This window comes from Bubalus bubalis, chromosome 20 (assembly GCF_019923935.1).
Source record: "Bubalus bubalis isolate 160015118507 breed Murrah chromosome 20, NDDB_SH_1, whole genome shotgun sequence".
NCBI lineage: Eukaryota > Metazoa > Chordata > Mammalia > Artiodactyla > Bovidae > Bubalus > Bubalus bubalis.
The window spans coordinates 10328120-10348116 of record NC_059176.1 but is presented as its reverse complement, the minus strand read 5'-3'; the positions used below and the strand labels follow the sequence as shown (position 1 = coordinate 10348116).

The 19997-nt window shown below is 48.5% G+C and overlaps 1 protein-coding gene across 5 annotated transcripts in view; it reads right to left on the bottom strand.

Moving 5' to 3' along the window:
* The window catches only part of CLMN (calmin), a 123148-nt gene that overhangs the window by 44234 nt on the left and 58917 nt on the right, over nucleotides 1-19997 (bottom strand). For all 5 annotated transcript variants that reach the window (XM_044932831.1, XM_044932832.1, XM_025271453.2 and 2 more), the window contains exon 2: nucleotides 1087-1148. In XM_044932831.1, the coding sequence (XP_044788766.1) occupies nucleotides 1087-1148 (62 nt within the window). The remainder of the gene's footprint in view (nucleotides 1-1086; nucleotides 1149-19997) is intronic.

Below are 19997 nucleotides of genomic sequence, written 5' to 3'. Positions count from 1 at the left end.
AAAATGAATCCTCATAAATCAACTTTCTTGTAAAAGAAAAAGAATCCCTCCTTCCCCAGCGCTGGGGCAATTTAGAATGTTCTCCCCCCGGAGGCTAAGCTCGTGGTGAGGAGGGTTTGGATTTCTATGCCTCTGAACGCTTCATTTATCCATTTCACATCCTACCCCTTCTCCGCTGCCCATCCTTCTGTCTGGTTCAGATGCTTTTGTTTTAGGGTTTGTGTGCCTGAGAGGCTGGCAGACAAAATGCAGTTGGACCCCGCTTGGCCAGAGAATGTTAGCAAAAAAAATGGGGGCTGCCCAGGAAGAAGAGGGGCTACCAAATTGAATATCCAAGGGAAGCCAAAGGAAGAGCTTTCTTCTCCAAGAGTTGTGGGATTACAGGGACGCAATTCAATGTCTCCAGCCTTCTGAACACCATGGGGGTGGGAGGTGAGGAAGGCTGTCTTGAGGATTAGAGGAGCTGAGTGCCCTATGCACCAAAACGAGCAGATGACACTGTCGATCGTGTTGAACCTTATGTGATGAACCAGGCAATCTGGCTTGGTTAAAAACTGTCAGGAGTTCTTGCTTAAATCAACCCAAATACCTATAGATGGCTCTTAATGAGAGCCTCCCCGACCTCTCCAGACTAGAAGCCAAGATCCCCCCTCAATCCCATGTTTGGGTTATTCAACAATGAATGCTTCCTAACTTCTGCTCATCAATTCCCCTTTAAAGATGGACCCTCTCCTTCCCCAGCTAGGCTGATAACCTCACAAGGCCAGAACCTCATGTCTTACATGTCTTTGTGTTCCAAGTGTGCGTGCGTGCGTGCTAAGTTGCTTCAGTCATGTCCGACTCTTTGTGACCCTATTGACTGTAGCCTGCCAGGCTCTGCCAGCCTTCTCTATCCAAGGGATTGTTCCCAGCAGTGAACTTGATTCTCGCAATGAGAACGCACTCAACAAACGTTTAAATGAATGACTGAAAAACACCAACACAACGAGAACAAAGAGCATCCCCCTCCCCTCCTCACTGCTCTGCTGAACTGTGCACCCAGTTATGGAGGCATCGATCACTTAACAACCCAAGCGCCCTGCTTACCTTCTCCAGATGGAGATTTATCCATCGAGTAAAAGTCCGCTTCTGCACATTCTCCCTCTCAACTGAAAATAAAGAGATGCCATTAGCTGGGTGAAAAGAAATACATGCAAAATCCTGCCCTCCTCTTCCCAAGGGGGAGAGTCTACGGAATCTCTGCAGGATGGAGAGCCCGGAAGTCCCATAGGTATGGAAACCTTCCCGGAATGCAGTTGGCAAGGTGTTGGCAGCACCTAGAATCCATTTTCTCCAGCCCAACCCCGAGCACCTTGAACAGATTAAAAACACCCACAAATTCAGAGACATAGAACAAATGATCGGCACAAGCTAACATGAGCGCTGGGGCGTTTGACTCTCCAGCACAAGCACTGGTGGGAAGATATAAATTTAAAGCACCGGCTGATGGTGCCGCACACCTTCTAGGCGGCAGAAATGGGTTAGAAGGGCAGGGATGGAGGAGAGGAGGGGAGGTCAGGGACTAGGAACTGGGAGGGGGCTCGGCAATGTGTGGCGCAAAGAATTTGACAGTCCTGGCTTGGACTCTCAGCCCGGTCACCCCCAGCTTTGTGTTCTTGGGCCAGTCACCTATCCCCATATCTGATCTGCCCCCTGAAGATAAGGCCAGCTCGCCACCAGGCTGCCCTGAGACTGACCTGTGACCCCTCAGATGAAGCTCCACACAGTTCCTGGCACAGTGGCTGTTCCTTTTTTTTTTTTTTCTTTGCAGCTATTATTTTTAGAGCCAGGGAATATTTTGCACCCTTCCCTCTCCACTCCTGGGGCAGGGGAGTTCTGCGCAGCCCCAGTGAGGTGCGAGGGCACCAACTAGACACAGATCTCTCCTCCCGGGGGACAGCATTCCCCCCCTCCCCAAATAGGTTTCAAGGAAAGATCTTTCCTTTTCAAGGGTTATTACCATCTGTTGGCCCAGAACTAATTGTGTCCTGGACACTTTGTTTCCAATAATCTTTAAATCTGACACCATCACCTTGCGAAGTAGAAATGGGTATCTTAGAGATACACACGATGGGGCTCAGAGAAGTACCCTGATTTGCCTTGGGCATCAGTTGGACAGAGACCGAGCCAAGAATCTGTCTATCCACCCCTCATCAGCCAGCACCTAGAACTGGAAGACTTGGGTTTGAATTCCAACGCTTCCAAAAACTACGAAAAGGCATCTGCAGTGGTGATGACGACGATTATAAAAAATATATACTGTGCACTTGCTACATGGCAGGTACACAGCTATGCACTTTACACAGATTCACTGACTTAATCCTTCCTACAACCCTCTCAGGGAGGGACTATAATACCTTCAAGGTGGGAAAACCTGGGCACTTGCCCAGCATCACGCAATAAGTAAGGGTATTGCTCCTATTTTACAGATGAAGAAACCAAGGATCAGAGAACGAATAGGCCACAAAATTGGGACTTGGAACTAGAGTCGGTGCTTTTCCCATTCTCTCTCAGGTTCTGTGGCATCAGCCAGCTTGATGCCCCGGGACCTGGAGGAAGTTTCCGTGACCAGCGGTGGTACCTGTGCCTCAGTCTGGGTCTGGGAGCCCCGTGGACCGTGGCAGCAGCCCCCGCTGCTGAAGCTGCTACGTCTCTCAGGAAGCTTCCTGGAAACGTCGGAGCCAGATGACTCCTAAATTACTAAGTTCTGGATTTCAACATATTGGAAGAACACATCACATGTGCTTAAAACCATTTCACATTTCTTTAGCAATAAGAAAATGAGAGGCAATTTATCTCCTGGCGGAGAGAAAAAAAAGGCTACGGTTTTCTCTAACGACTGTGTTTCTTTTTTTCCTCCCAGCCTCATTATTAGGTAGATAGTGGTGCCCATAAATCAAATTTTAATATTGTGCCTTTCAATCTTTTTAACTGAAGAGCCAGCAGACAGTAATTATACACATAACTGCTTCTCTCCCATGTTCCTTCTTTTCTGTAAGGGAAGGTCACTGGCTAGCAGGCATCAGGTTGAAAGATCTCCTTCCAGCAAACTGTGTTTTGTGGTGGAGAGAGGAGGGAGAAAGGAAAAGAAGCTGATGGCAATGAGGCAGGAAGGGCCATGAGTTACAGAGCCTCAGAACTTTCCAGAATACGGGAGAGCTTTCTGCCGCTGCAGGTTTTCCCATAGTGTGGGTCTCCCATAGTTTTGTGTCTGTCTCGCCGTGGATGAACATGGGCGGTTTCCGGTTTTTCACTGTGTGGAGCAGGGCTGTAGCCAGCACCGGGCACAAGCACCCTGGTATGTGAGTCTCTGTGCACAAATGTGTGAATATATTCCTTATGCTTGACGACTCCAAGTGCAACTGCTGGGTCTTAGTAGTAGGCACATTTAAAAATTTAATAGCTACTTCCAAATGGCCCTCCCAAAAGGCTGCCCCAGTTTATACCTTCACCCCCACCTGTCTTTAAACAAGTTTATGGGGACTGTAAAGTATTTACACACACATTCAAACACTCAGGCTGGTTTCTCCATATGGCTTCAGAGAGAGCAAAGTCTGTCTCCTGAAACAGAAGTGCATTCAGTGAAAGCCTAAGAGAACCAGGCGTAGGCTGTTAGTTTAACTGCGCGGAAGGGTGAAAATGAGGAAGTGGGTGTCTGTTAGTCTATATATACGGCTCTTCATTCTGCCTGCCCACCCACCTATCTGTCCATCCATTCACCCACGCACCCATCAGTTGGTCTGTCCGTACATCCCTCCATCCACCCACCCACCCACCCACCAGGCCAGCCAGCCAGCCATCCTCTCATCCATCTATTCATCCAGCCAGCCAGCCTCCCAGCTGATACTTATTCAGTGATTACTACTTGCTGGGAACCATGCCCAACCCTGTGGGCAAAATCACAGATGAAGAATTAAGCATTCATGGAATCTGCACTCCAAGAATTACAGCCAAGGAGGAGAGAAAACAACGGGTGCCGCAAGGCACATAAGCAAGAAAAAATGAATTAGAAATTTCACGGGCTGACGGGTTTGGAGGAGGTAATTTCAGACTCCATGGGGGACTCCTCTGGGGGCCCTAAGAGGATCCCCCATAGAAGTGGGACACGGAGGGGATCCTGAAAGGCAAAGACAGCATCTTAGCCCCACCCCAATCCACAGCCAACCTCTGGGTGGCTTCACTCCAGTTCCAGCCGAGGCCCGGAACAAATGCGGGCACAAATCAACTTTCAGAGCAAAGTGGAGTCACAGGACAGCACTGTGATGACGGAAGACACCAGGGGACCAAGAAACGCAGTCACAAATAGCAAACGGTCCCGACCCGAAACAGGGCACGGAGACCATATTTTCTGTACCTGAAACCAGGACACGCCACTCGGTACACGGGAGACGGAGTGCAAGAACTGAGCCTGCCCCAGAAGGCCCACCTGAGAGCCACACACCCTCAGACCATTCGCTGTGTGACCTTGGGCAAGGTCAGAACTTTCTGAGCACCTCTGTCTCAGCTTCCCCTCTGCAGGATGGGGACAACCATGCCTCCCTCACAGGGATGCCCTGAAGACCAAATGGGGTCTGCCTGCAGGGCGCCCCCAGCAGCTGTTCCAGAAGGGCCACGGCCCTCCCCCCACCGCATGCCCTTGAGGTATTTCGTCTGGTGTCTGGACACAGAGATCTGACGCCCTTTCAGGGCCTTCTCCATTTCCAAGTACCCACCCCCATCCCATAGGCTTTTTCTCCTTCTGGCTTGCCAAGACTCTATAAACTTTATATAGTTTCCATAAATCCAACGGCCCCTTTTTTCCACGGCACCTATCACGTTGTAAAGGTGTAGGAAACCATTTCTCAAGAAGGGTCTGGCCTTCTCGAGGAGCGTTTGTGGGGCCCGGTGTGGGTTTACTGGACAGCAACAGAGTCGTAACAGCACTGTAAAATCACCATCTCGGTTCTGCCTGGCCGGCCAGGGTGCCCGTACGCAGAGCAGGGCGGAGGGGCAGGGTGGGGCTCCAGAGACAGGGACAGGAGGGGCAGCTCAGCCTTCTCTCTCAAGCCCACCGTCCCAAATTCCCAGGCATGACTTTGGCCCCGGCTTTGCCAAGGACGGGCCATTTGAAAACAGGGGGTGTGACATTCCTTCCTTCTCGATGGCAGGCTCAGGAGTTGGACGCCACAGAAAGAGGGATGCAGGCTCTGGGAATTAAAACAGACTCATTCACACTTGCGGCCTTCTTGCCGTAGGTCCACATTTCCCCCAATTCTACTTCCCACACAGTAAATATTTCCTCTATAATAGTCTGCTCTTCCCTGCCCATGGGAAAGACCTGATGACTTTATCTGTTGAGGAAAATCATATGCCCATTATAAAAAAAAATTAAAACAATATAGGAAAGCACAGAGAAACAGATCTCAAACCTCTTGAAATCTCATTACACCCAGGGATCACCACTATGGACTTTTTAATGACCATTCTTAGAACTACACAGACACACACATACACACATGCTCAGTTAATCCACATGGGTGCTCTTGTACACAATTGCAACGCGATCACCTAAAGACTCAGTATTTGTCAAAGCACGGCTCAGGGATCCCTAATATCAAGAGCTTCTGATATCAAGAGCATGTGAGAGTCAACGTGCTAATCCCTGGGCCTGAGCCAAGACCTACTGGGTCACACTCTCTGGGCCTGGGGCCTGGGCATCTGAATTGAATCAGCTCGGGGGCGATGACAGGACACAGCTGGAGAAGTGGGGCCTCCTGGGAAGAGGCAAGGGACACAATTCCTTGATCATCTTGGGGCAGAGTAGAGACAGCAATGGGACATTTCCTGCGGAGGAGAAGGAGCCGGCATTCTGGAGCCAGGCCCACGGGCACCACCCCAGACTCTGACATGGAGACATGTATAGGGGCTCGCGGGCTGGCCCTGATCGTTAAGTGCAATAAAGTTTACAACAGCAGCAGCAACGAGAGTCCTTTTCTGCTTTGTCAAAAATGCTCTTTCTGATGACGTTTTAAGTTGCTAATTTCATACAGCTGCTCTGATACGCCTGAGCGATGAACTGGAGCTCACCTAGGAGGGCCGCAGACCGGAATCCCACAGGGGAGGCTGATCCTTTGATGCCCATCCCAAGGGGGCGGCTGGGGGCCTTGTTTGCAGCTTCAAGAGCGCTGCCCGGGTGGGAGGAGGGAGGCGGCTAGGATGGGCGAGCTGTGGCCGCATCTCCAGGAGCTCAGAGCCCTCGCCCAGGGCCGGGCACAGCACGTGTGCTGAACAAATGCAGCTGTGGGTGTTACTGCTCACCTCTGACAAGCTGCTGAACTCTTCCGAAGTTGAGTTTCTTTTCTGTACAATAGAGACTATGCCACCACCACTCCCCTTACCCTGACCAAACAAAATGATGATGCGAGTGTGTGTGTGTGTGTGTGTGTGTGTGTGTTCTGGGAACACAGAGGAGTTCAGTGGACACATACGCGGACCCCACAGGCAGCTTTCTACAAGATGGAGAGTGGCTGCCCTTGTGACAGGTGGTGGCCCTCTGTCCCCAGAGTGGAAAGGTCACTGAGGGCCCCACTCAACCCTCTCTGTCCAGCAGGCTGGGGCAGGCAAGGCAGCTGGAGGCCCTGAGCTTTTCAAGCTTACTCCTGTTGGATTGGAGGCCAGTGGGCAGGACCCTGGCATGCATCCATCGGCTCCCATACCCCAGGCCTTGTTTGCTACAAAGCCCAGGTCTGTCCAGAGGGCCATCTCAGTTCCAGGGGAAGTCACAGCCCCACTGGTGACAGTCTCGAGGGGTTCCTCCGATAGTAGACAGGTCCAGAAACCTCTTGTCCAACCTCAAAGGAGTGACATCCTAAGACACTTTCATTCACTATCCCGTTTTGGTCTGAGCTGACTTCCTCCACTGGGTGGGAAACCCACTCTCCTTGCCAAATATCCTTCTTTTTCTCCATGGCTCAGACCCCTTCTCATTCTAAGGAACCATCCCTGCCCACCCCCACGCCCCCACCACCACCTTGGCTCCCTTCAGTTGTGTCAATTCTCTCCATCAGCTGGGGATCTTAAACCTGGAATTCGGACACATCCCTCTCTCTCAGCTGGACTGCCACCAGACTACACAAGGGCACCCGCTGCCCCACGGACAGCACACAGAGAAGGCAGCTCTCGGGGGCCCCGGCCTGCCCCCCTGCCCAGCAAGGACCCCCGGGAGCCCCTGGCCGCCCCTAGAAGGGGCACCCCCCCCCAACCAACTGTGGTTTCGCTCCTTCCCCTGTCTTTCAACACCTCCCAGAAACACAACCTCATTACATGGCCCCATGCTGGTTCACTTGAGAAATAAAACTCAGAAACAAATTAAACGGCAATTTCTTTTCAAACAGCAGAGGAGCCAGGCTTCAGGAATACCAGGCCAGCAGCCTTCGGTTCCGACTCCTGGGGGCCACTTCCCCCATCGGCTCTGGCGGTGGTAAAGCCAAGGCCTCCATGTGGTTTGCCCCGCCAGCGGTGATTTTGCATTTAATTTCCTTTGTTTTTCCTCCCTCAATGTTTGCTCTGACCCAGGTCCCTTTTATCGAGACTTTGGTAATAAAATGCAAAACCCTCCTTGGGACCACAGGCCGAGGAAGCCTGCAACTTCTACCAAACAGTATGCAGGGGGTGGCCGGCTGAGTGGGTGGGGGCCCCCTCACTGTCTCTCTGGCTCCTCCATTGCCTTTGTCCCTGGGGCAGCCAGGGGTGCTCCGATGGGCATCGGGGCCAAGAGCAACTCCTGGCTCCAGCTGGCGCAAAACGGTGGTCTCCCCAGTTTGTGCCCGGAGAGACTCCCAGTAAAACTGCCAAGCTCATTCGAACCAGGGACTTAAATCCAATTCTCTCACAGGTCCCAGAGGCCACCAATTAACATACCACGTCCTGCCCTGCCATGCCCCTGCTTCTCAGCTGCTCTAAAACACATAACCCAGGGCTCCAAAGAGCTAGTCCCAATTACACACCAAATTAAGTTTTAAGCTATATGTGTGTGTGTATATATATATATATACAGGACTGGTGCCTGTAACTGAAATTAAAAAAAAAAACTAAACCCACTCTAGCTTTTTCTGTGAGTGATTCTGTCTAACCTCAGTGCTCAACCTTGGTCCACCTTGATTTACGATAGATGACGACAGCCCATCATAAAAACCAAGCTTGGGAAAAAGGATTTTAACACCCACCCAGATGGGCAGACCAGGTGACACGACCAAGCCAGGCAGACTGCCCGGACACATCCAGCTGAAACGGAGATGGAGGTTTAAGTGGTATCCGACACCTTAGATTGTTTACACACTACACACCTATCCAGGAAGCAAAAGGGTTGATGCTTACACCCAACCATGGAAAATAAGAATGCAGACCCCATCCTCACGGGCTTCCTTTGCCAGAGCCCACAAAGAAAGCTGGAGAGAGAGAGAGGGGAAGAGGTTAAGGAAGGGAACAAAGAGGGAACCATATTCCTTTCCCATTCTACGGAGACGGTGATTCCTTGGGACCTGAACTCGCCCCTGTGGCTAACATTTCTGCAGCCTCTGCAGCCTCTTCCAAGTACAGTGAGACACTCTGCATCCATTACTGAATTCTCACAGCAACCTTGACAGGCAAGTAATGGTGCTTTCAGTGTAGATGGGGAAACTGAGTCTCGGAGAAGGGGAAATGACCTGCCCCAGATCTTGAGGGCACAGCTGAGGAAGAGGCTAGCCTGGTGGCATGAGCCAGCACCCTCTCTATGGCACCTCTCTGGGCTGGCGGATCCCCTTCCAAGCAAACATCTTGTTGAAGAATCTTCAGGAAGCATCTGTTTCAAACCCGGGTGAGCTCCACAGCAGAATACAGGCTGACCTAGTGCTTTGCTCCCAAACTGAGTTTAATGGGCTCAGTGGCAAAGGATCCGCCTGCAATGCAGGAGCCGCAGGAGACTCGGGTTTGATCCCTGGAAGATCCCCTGGAGGAGGGCATGGCAACCCACTCCAGTATTCTTGCCTGGAAAATCCCATGGACGGAGAAGCCTGGTAGGCTGCAGTCCATAGGGTTGCAAAGAGTCAGACATGATTGAAGCAACTTAGCAATAAGAATTAGCTTAACCTCTTGGGTTCAGCTATTTTTAGAAAAAGGAGACTAAAATGCTCATACACATGACCTTGACTTGTATTTTGAAGCACACCTGTCTTTAATAAAGTCCCACACTCACCCTTCAAATGCCAATGTTTTTACGTCCATGCAAAAGCCAATCATCTGAACTGGCCTCTAGAATTCAGGGTGATTCTCTAGAATTAGGGTGACCAGATATCTTAGTTTGCCCTGGACTGAGGGAGATCCAGAGACCCAGGATGAACAGCGCTAAGACTGGGAAAGTCCAAGGCAAACCAGGAGGAGGGGGTCATTCCAGGCAGTAGACATGGTGTTGTATTTGGACAGCAGGGCGGGAGGGACAGCTGCTGGGAGGGGCAGAAGGCCCTGGGAGCCACATGGGAGGCAGAGACAGTGTAACGCAAGGCGATTAACATTTGCTTTAAATGCCAGGGACAGGGGCTTCCCTGGTGGCACAGTGGATAAGAATCTACTTGCCAATGCATGGGACACGGTCTCAATCCCTGATTGGGAAAGATCCCACATGCACTGGAGCAACTAAGCCTATATTCCACAACTGCGGAGAAGGAAACAGCAGCCCACTCCAGTATTCTTGCCTAGAGAATCCTGTGGACGGAGGAACCTGGTGGGCTGGTGTCCATAGGCTTGCAGAGAGTTGGATACTACTGAAGCGACTTAGCGTGCATGCATGCATTGGAGGAGGAAATGGCAACCCACTCCAGTGTTCTTGCCTGGAGAATCCCAGGGACAGAGAAGCCTGGTGGGCTGCCGTCTATAGGGTCGCACAGAGTCGGACACGACTGAAGCGACTTAGCAGCAGCAGCCACAACCATATTCCATAATTCAACCTGTGCTCTAGAGCCTGGGAGCCACAACTCTGGAGCCCATGTGCCACAACTACTGAAGCCCACGTGCCCTGGAGCCCATGTTCTGCAGCAAGAGAAACCACTGCACGGAGAAGCCTGTGTACTAGAGAAAAACCCAGCACTGCCAAAAAAAATGCCAGGGATGGAACAAACCCTGAAATTCCCATTTACAGCTTCACCTGCCAATGAAAACTGATACTGGCTTGAATTTAAATTCCTACCCTGAGCAGAAGAGGTAACATTGGAAATGAAATAGAGAAAGACAAGAGGTGTCAACTCCTCCTGGAGCTGGAAGTGTCCCCAACACTTCACGTTAATTATTAGCCTGAGAGTCGAGAGGCTGCCAAGGTGACAAATATGAATGCTTCACACACCACGGGCTCCTTTTTGAAATGCATGTGCTTGAAAACAGACAAAAGTTATCTACATATACAAACCATCTAAAGAGTGCATGCTTGAGTGTGTATACACACACACATACCTCAAGGTAATTTGGATCACTCTCAACCTTCTTCAGGGACTTGTAGTTCCCAGGGTCACTGGAGGAATTTTGGCATCACATGGTCTCCCTTATGCCACAGCCATGATGGTCCAGCGCTCCAGGACTGCACTCTGACACTGAGGTCAAGGTCAGATCACTGCCACTGGGTAGAAACCCTGTGGAGTGGCAAATTCCAGTTCTGTAATCTGACAAACGGCTTCCCTGGTGGTTTGGACAGTCAAGAATCTGCCTGCAATGCGGGAGACCCAGATGCAATTCCTGGGTCAGGAAGATTCCCTGGAGAAGGGAATGGCAGCCCACTCCAGTATTCTTGCCTGGGAAATCCCATGGACAGAGGAGCCTGGCAGGCCACAGTCCATGAGGTTGCAAAGAGTCAGACACAACTGAGCAACTAACATTTTCCCTTTCACTAATCTTACAAAACCCCACTGAGACTGAACTCCTGATGCTCAATCCTGGCTACACAGGACAATCACCTGGGGATCTGGATGCCTGGGCTCTACTCCAGACTAACTGAATCAGAATCCCTGGGGGTGGGCCCAGGCATCTGCATTTTTAAAGCTCCCAAGGCGATCATGATGCTGAGCCAAGGCTGAGAACCATTGCTCCCTGCCAGAAGTTGGCAAATTTTTCTTGTCAAGGGCCAGATAGTAAATGTTTTAGACTTTTCAGGCCATATGGTCTTCAGCAACTAGTCGGCTCTGCGGTGGTGCTGGAAACGAGCCAAGGTGATATACAAATGGTCATGGCTGTGTTCCAATAAAACTTTATTTATAAGAACAGCCGGTGGGCTGCAGCTTGCCAAGCCATGCTTGAGACTTCACAAGCCTCTGCAAGATTTGCCTGATTTAAGCAGCCATTCTAGACCTTGCTGGTGGCCATACCCCTCATGTGCGTGAGTGCTCAGTCACTCAGTCGTGTCCGACTCTGCAACTGTAGCCCATCAGTCTACTCTGTCCATGGGATTCTCCAGGCAAGAATACTGGAGTGGGTTGCCATATCCTCCTCCAGGGGATCTTCCTGACCCGGGGATCAAACCCACGTCTCCTGTGTCTCCTGGTATTGGCAGGCAGATTCTTTACCACTGAGGCACCTAGGAAGCCCATACCCTTCACAGCCCAACTTTTAAGTCAGTTTTGGGCTTCAGGAGCAGGGAGTTCTTTGCATTCTGTTTACTGTTAAAATGGCTTTTCTGGTGGCTCAGATTCAGGTAAAGGATCTGCCTGCAATGTAGGAAATCTGGGTTCAATTCCTGAGTCAGGAAAATCCCCTGGAGAAGAAAATGGCAACCCACTCCAGTATTCTTGCCTGGGAAATCCCATAGAAGAAGAGCCTGGCAGGTTACGTTTCATGGAGTCACTAAGACGTGGACATGACTAAGTGACTAACACTTTTACTTTACTGTCATAAGAAAAAGCAAACAGCACTGGCAGTGTGGAAGGGACGGAAAATGGATGGGAAATAAAAGCAGTTACAAAAAACAAACGAGTATTTGGTCCCTATACGTCAGAGAAAGCCACGTGGATTTTCTTCTCCCACCACCAAAACCAACAAGGAAAATCACATGTGGGGCAACCAGACTCTAAAGTCATGCTTGCTCTTATTTTCCTTCTTCAACAGCTGGCCTTTTACAAATCAGGTTCTATCACCTTGCCTCTCCCTCTTCTGCTGCTGCTGCTAAGTCGCTTCAGTCGTGTCCGACTCTGTGCGACCCCAGAGACGCAGCCCACCAGGCTCCCCCGTCCCTGGGATTCTCCAGGCAAGAACACTGGAGTGGGTTGCCATTTCCTTCTCCAATGCATGAAAGTGAAAAGTGAAAGTGAAAGTGAAGTCGCTCTGTCATGTCCGACTCTTACTGACCCCATGGACTGCAGCCTACCAGGCTCCTCCGTCCATGGGATTTTCCAGGCAAGAGTACTGGAGTGGGGTGCCATTGCCTTCTCCCTCCTCATCTCCTGCTAAATATCCATTTTGTCTGAAGAATCCAAGGGAGCAAGCATGGAGCAGAAAAACAACTCTACACAATCATTTTTTTCTTCTTCTTTTGTAAAGTTTAAATGGGAACAGGTTTAAAGAAATCAGTAGGCTTAAACGATAACAGGTTTAAAGAAATCAAACAGAGCTACCTGTAGGTAAAATTTCTTAGTAGACTAAATTTTGTCCAAGGTGAACAATCCCCCACCCACCCATTTCTTAACATCACAAGGAACCCAGAATTATTTTGCCCATCAGCAAGCTTGGCAGCCCATGTTCTGCATAGAGAGGCCATTAAATACCAAGAATAGGACTTCCCTAGTGGTCCAGTGGTTAATCCACCTGCAGGGGACACAGGTTCTATCCCTGGTCCGGGAAGATTCTACATGCCAAGGAGCAACCAAGCCCAACCAACCAACCAAGCTCAGTCATAACTACTGAGCCCATGAGCTGCAGCTACTGAGCCTGTGCCCTAAAGCCTGTGCTATGTAACAAGAGAAGTCCCGGCAGTGAGAAGCCTGTACACCACAACTACAGAGTAGCTACTCACCACAGCTAGAAAAAGCGCCTGCCGCAACGAAGACCCAGGGCGCCCAAAATTAAAACAAATAAGTAAAATTAAAAAAAAAAAAACACCACGAGCAGCTTCTCATTCAATCTTGCCATCGAGGCAGTTATCCAGCATCTACTTGAATGCCTCTCAAGACGAGACACTCAGTACCTCTCCAAGATCTGGCTTCCACAATCCCACAGCTTGTCTTATGGAAAAGGGGAAAGCTCAGTGGGTACGAGTGAGGAGCTAGAGGATCTCAGGCTTTGGTCTGGTGTCAGGAAGCGAGGCCATCAGAGCTCACCAACCATGGGACAGGACACCTAGAGAGGCCAGACACTCCCAGTTCTTCAAATCCTAACGTTTGAGAGAAAAACTAAAAACACACAGATATTCTGAGATTCTGGCCAGGAAGCCCTGGTAAATGTATTTTCAGGCTCTTGGAAAATCTGATGAGCTGGAGGAAAGTTTTGCCACCTTGCCTGAAAACTACTGTGATCCCTCCAACCAGATACGCCATGAAGACCAGTCCTTGGCACTGGCTGCTTAGTGGGTGAATTTTTATTTGAAAACGAATTTGTACATTTATGCAGGAGAGGAAAACACTCTAATCTGCTAAAAGAGGGGCCGTGTCCTATCACTAACAGATTTTGAACAGGTTGTTATACAAAGGGGCAGGCGCCACAGCAAATATTCAGGGTTTCCTCTTCAGTGGGGCGGGGGCGACGGACAGGACTCTCATAACCAGTTCACTTCTCCACTTTTCTGTCGGTAAATTCTTCCTTACACCCTAAAAATCAGGGAGTTAAGTTTGGCTGCTTGAGAGTCCCTTAGACTGCAAGGAAATCCAACCAGTCCAACCAAAAAGGAAATCAGTCCTGGGTGTTCACTGGAAGGACTGATGCTGAAGCTTAAACTCCAATACTTTGGCCACCTGATGTGAAGAGCCGACTCGTTTGAAAAGACACTGATTCTGGGAAAGATTGAAGGCAGGAGGAGAAGGGGGCGACAGAGGATGAGATGGTTAGATGGCATCACCGACTCAATGGACATGAGTTTGGGTAAACTCTGGGAGTTGGTGATGGACAGGGAGGCCTGGCTTGCCGCAGTTCATGGGGTCGCAAAGAGTCAGACACGACTGAGCGACTGAACTGAACTGAATTTTGGCTGCACTGGATCTTTGTCGCCGCATGTCAGCTTTCTCCAGTTATGGTGCTTGGGTTCCTCGTTGAGGTGGCTTCTCTTGTTGCAGAGCATGGGCTTCAGGCTGGGCAGACTTCAGTTGCAGCTTGAGGGCTCTAGAGCTCAGGCTCCATAGTTGTGGTGCACAGGCTTAGCTGCTACATGCCCTGTGGAGCTTTCCCAGACCAGGGATCGAACTCATGTCCCCTGCATTGGCAGGTGGATTCTTAGCCGCTAGACCACCAGGGAAGCCCTATTCCTTAAACGTGAAGGCCAAGTTTAACAAATGAGTGGAACTGTGGCCTGCATATCTGGATATTAACTTTCCCCTGGGCTTCAATTTTCACAAAAATATTGCAGTTGTCCTCAGTATCTTCAAGGAATTGATTCCAGGCCCCCAGTGCATAAGAAAATTCATGGATGGTCAAGTCCTTTATATAAAACACTGCAGAATTTGTAGATAATCTAAACACACCCTCCCATATACTTTAAATCATCTCTAAATTACCTATAAGACCTAATGTAAATACTATGTAAATAGTTGCCCCCGTGGCAAACTCAAGTTTTGCTTTTTGAAACTTTCTGGAAAATTTTTCAGAATATTTTTAATCTAAATCCACAGATGCAGGACGTGTAAATACTGAGGGCCAGCTGAATTTGATACAGATTCTTCTGTTTATAAACTTTTAAACTTTATTTTGTGGCTTGTATAAACTACCTTACATGTTTTTGCTCAAGAAAGCAGAATATAATAAATGAATGGACAGACACGTGAACGAGCGAATTCATAAGTAAATAGAGTGGTTGCTACGTGATTGCTACCCTCCTCACCCCACCCATGCCTGGTGTATAAGTAGAGATGCTTCTTGAAAGAATGAATGAATGAATAAATGAATGAGTGAATCAGTCCATCAGTGGAAAACCCACCTACTAGTCTGCTCATTACATCTGGCCTCTGAAACTACCAGGCTCATCCTGACACAGCCTGGATCACTCACTTCTCAGCTGTGACCTCTCCAATCTGTCCGTCTCACCTCACCAGTGCGGCTCTAGGAACAAAAACTAGGTCATCTCCTTTTTCATACCTGCCATTCCTGCTCACAGTATGGCCAGGTCGTTGACATAAGCTACAGTCTCCTGGTGCAATCTATGGGATGGCACTCTGAAAGCCTGGATAAAGATACCCAGGAGTCAGTATGGGAACGAGCTCAGGCATGTGCTGGCCCAAGGAACTTGTGACCATTCGTCTCTGATGGGACAAGTTACCATGGCTCATTAGTGAGAGCTGGATTCTGATTTCTCCCGGGTTCAGGTATCAAGAGGACCAGCTTGACTGCAAAAGGGCCACCACCTGCGCACAGCAGTCAAGAGCCACATCTAGCCCAGGTTAAGCACCTCCGCACTTAGCTTAAATGAATGGCCAATCAGGATGCTGCATCTAAGAATGTTTTCAAATAAAAACAACAATGATGATGACAAGATCCTGCAGCTAACTGCCACTCAGGAAGAAAAGGGACATTCTGCCGCATGACACTGCTGTATGAACTCATCTTCCTAACCCTTAAAAATTTCTGGTGTCTACCTTTTATTACTGAAACTGCTACCTTTTCCAGGCTATGTACCCCGAACTTTGCATCCCCTATCTCTTTTCTCTGACCTGTGACCCTAAGGACAGGTACCGTCATTGTAGAAGGCACTCCAGAGTGCTCTGCAGGGCACCCCCTGATATGAAGATGCCCCTCCCTGGTCGTCAGTCTAGGTGGTAAAGGCAGGGGCACCCTAGAAGCCAACAACACAGCTACTGGAGCAGGGTTGGGCCCGCGCTCCTTCTTAGGAATCAGAATGGGTCTGACTGCCATCTGATTGGCCCCCTGAATGCAGCAAATGGCATGGGGGCCAGTCACTGCCACTTGGACTGGAGAGCTGACAGAGCAATCGGGAAGAAAGAGAGACAGAGAGATGAGAGATGGGTAGCCCTGCTACACACACGCTGGCCTCTGGATTCGGTGGGACTCCTGCACTTATTTCTCAAAGCAAACACAGCGTTTTAGCTTAATTAAGCTCTCATGGGTTTCTGTTGATCGCAATGAAAGCATCCCCCTTAATTTCTTCAACAAGCAAACTACAAATTCAAAGAGAGAGATGAAGGAACAACTAGATGAAGCAAAGCTTAAGGGATACCCACTGATTACGGTGTGTGGCCTTTATTCAGATCCTGATTCAAATAAATAGCTTCAAAGATAAAATAATTGTATTCTGAAAGTTCAAACACATAGCTAAGATAAATTCTTAAAAGATTATAAAAATGCCAAAATTAGGGCAAGAAGAAATATAGAATTTAAATAAACCAACAGGTATTAAAGGCCTTCCCTGACAGTCCACTGCTTAAGACTTCACCTCCCATGCAGGGGGTGCAGGTTTAATCCCTGGTCAGGAAGCTAAGATCCCACACGACTAGCAGCCAAAAAACACAAAACAGAAGCAATAGTGTAACCAATTCAATAAAGAATTTAAAAATGGTCCACATCAACAAAATATTTTTTTTAAATGTTTAAAAATAAAATCAACAACAACCAGTCCTTAACTCAAACATTCCCGAATCCCACTTTCAGTTCAGTTCAGTCGCTCAGTCGTGTCCTACTCTTTGCAACCCCATGAACTGCAGCACGCCAGGCCTGCCTATCCATCACCAACTGCCAGAGTCTACCCAAACCCATGTCCATTGAGTTGGCGATGTCATTCAACCATCTCATCCTCTGTTGTCCCCTTCTCCTCCTGCCCTCAATCTTTCCCACCATCAGGGTCTTTTCAAACAAGTCAGCTCTTTGCATCAGGTGGCCAAAGTATTGGAGTTTCAGCTTCAACATCAGTCCTTCCAATGAACACCCAGGACTGATCTCCTTCAGAATGGACTGGTTGGATCTCCTTGCAGTCCAAGGGACTCTCAAGAGCCTTCTCCAACACCACAGTTCAAAAGCATAATTCTTTGGCGCTCAGGCTTCTTCACAGTCCAACTCTCACATCCATACATGACCACTGGAAAAACCATAGCCTTGACTAGACGGACCTTTGTTGGCAAAGTAATGTTTCTGCTTTTTAATATGCTGTCTAGGTTGGTCATAACTTTCCTTCCAAGGAGTAAGCATCTTTTAATTTCATGGCTGCAATCACCATCTGCAGTGATTCTGGAGCCCCCAAAAATAAAGTCAGCCACTGTTTCCACTGTTTCTCCATCTATTTGCCATGAAGTGATGGGATCAGATGCCATGATCTTCGTTTTCTGAATGTTGAGCTTTAAGCCAACGTTTTCACTCTCCTCTTTCACTTTCATCAAGAGGCTCTTTAGTTCTTCTTCACTTTCTGCCATGAGGGTGGTGTCATCTGCATATCTGAGGTTATTGATATTTCTCGCAGCAATCTTGATTCCAGCTTGTGCTTCCTCCAGCCCAGCGTTTCTCATGATGTACTCTGCATAGAAGTTAAATAAGCAGGGTGACAGTATACAGCCTTGATTTACTCCTTTTCCTATTTGGAACCAGTCTGTTTTTTTGTTGTTCCATGTCCAGTTCTAACTGGTGCTTCCTGACCTGCATACAGGTTTATCAAGAGGCAGGTCAGGTGGTCTGGTATTTCCATCTCCTTCAGAATTTTCCACAGTTTATTGTGATCCACATAGTCAAAGGCTTTGTTGATGCACTAACTGAGTCAGGGATGAAACTGGTCAGTAACAGAGCCAGTTTTCACACCCAGGTCTGGCCCCAGAGCCTGTGTCCCACCCAGCACACTGGGCACACTGCCTCTGAGCTCAGCCTTGACCAGGACACCAGCCAGCACCGCCACTCCCAGACTTCACAGCAAACCAGGACAGAACTCATTAGCAGAACTATTCTAAGTCCTTCCAATTTAGGTCACTAACTCCTGCTGTGCCGGGGGCCGCCTTGGCGGCTTCCTCTGCACAGGGACGCCTACTTTCTGAGGCTGTGCTATTAGCGGTTCATATATTTTATCAGTTTTCCCACGTTAGACCACAGCTTCTGCCAGAGAAGAACCCTATCTTCAAAGCCTAAAACCTATCAAAGAGTTTCCCTGGAGAAGTAAGCCTGGAAGCGGAGACAGCTGGGGAAGGAGACTACGAATATTATTACAAGGTCGTTCTGTATATTTAATTTTTAAAATGATGTGCATACATGGGATAGACATTTTCAGCTTTACTTTAAAAATTTTGCTATGCACCCAACTCTGGGGATAGCACAATCTTTTTTCATCTTTTGTCCCTAATATCATTGGGAGAAATGTTTACCAATGTCCTACCTAACAAAAGAGGGTTCTGTTTGTAAAATGAATAGACGCCTATAACAGGGAAAAAAATTAGAAAATACAATAGAAAGAAAAAAAAAAACGCCATGGATTTAGTTATTCCAGGGCAAGCTTATTTCCTTTTATTCTTCCTCTATGCATTTTTTAATTTTGCTTGCTTGCTTTAACATAATGCTGACCATGTTATATTTACAATGTGGTATTCTGTGGGGCGGGCACTTGCAGTTTGCCTGCCCAATGCCTTTTCTGACCTTTCCTGAACGTCAGTAGTAGAAGGTGTCATTTTTATTATTACCAGTAGGCTTGCTCCTTCTCCATCACTGCGTATTGGCTGTGTTGGGAGAGAGGGCAAACAGCTTGTCTTTTAGTTTACAGGTATAAGGATCCAGACAGACACAGTCAAACCTGATGGGTAACTGGCACAGCTCTTCATGACCCTGGATTTTGGCTCAGTTGGTAAAGAATCTGTCTGCAATGTGGGAGACCTGGGTTCGATCCCTGGGTTGGGAAGATCCCTTAGAGAAGGGAACAGGAACCCACCCCAGTATTCTGGCCTGGACAATTTCATGAACTGTATAGTCCATGGGGTTGCAAAGAGTTGGACACAACTGAGTGACTTCCACTCACTTCAGATAGGGTGAAACTTTCTGGCTTTTCCTTGGGAATGCTCTGATAAGGAATATTTACATGAGTCCTGAGATAGAAATCAGGTATGCATGGATGGCGGGAAGCCAACGGGGTGGAAAGCAGCAGGCATGGCTAGTCACCACCGCAATACTCATCCTTCCCTTCTTCTCAACTAACAGAATCCTAATCTTGAGCCAGCAATCTGCCTCCTTTAAAAATGATCATTTCCCAGTGCCCCTTGCAGTCCAGGAGAGTTATGTGACAAAGCTTGGCCAATGAAGTGGAAGAGAAAGTTAGGAGGTGGGCTTTCCAGGAGTGCTCTGTAAAAAGGAGCAGAGAGGGCTGGAGTTTACTTTTCTTTAGTCCTCCGGTTTCCAGTCATGAAGCTGTGACGCTGAAAAACATAATAGCCACTGCTCAGAGTGACTGAGCAGTGAATAGAAGCAGCTGGTTCCTTGATGCCTCTGCTGGGTCCCAGAAATGGCTCCAAGCTGCTTATCTCCAGGCTTCACTGTATGAGATAAATAAATCCTATTTGATGAAATCACTCTAAGTTGGTTTTTTGTTACTTGCAGCTCAATGCAATCTTAACTGACACAATATACACCCTCTTGTATGATATGATAAATCCAACATAAACTCTTCAACACTTATGCGACTATATCCCTATGGTTGGACAGTGAGGCTAGTTCCAATTTTTTTTGGCTGCTAAAAATATTTCAGTAATAAGCACATCTATGCATAAGCACCTGTGGGTCCTCACATGTCTATAGCACTGTACAACCTGCAAAACTCTTTCACATCCATTCTCTCATGAAGCCAGAGA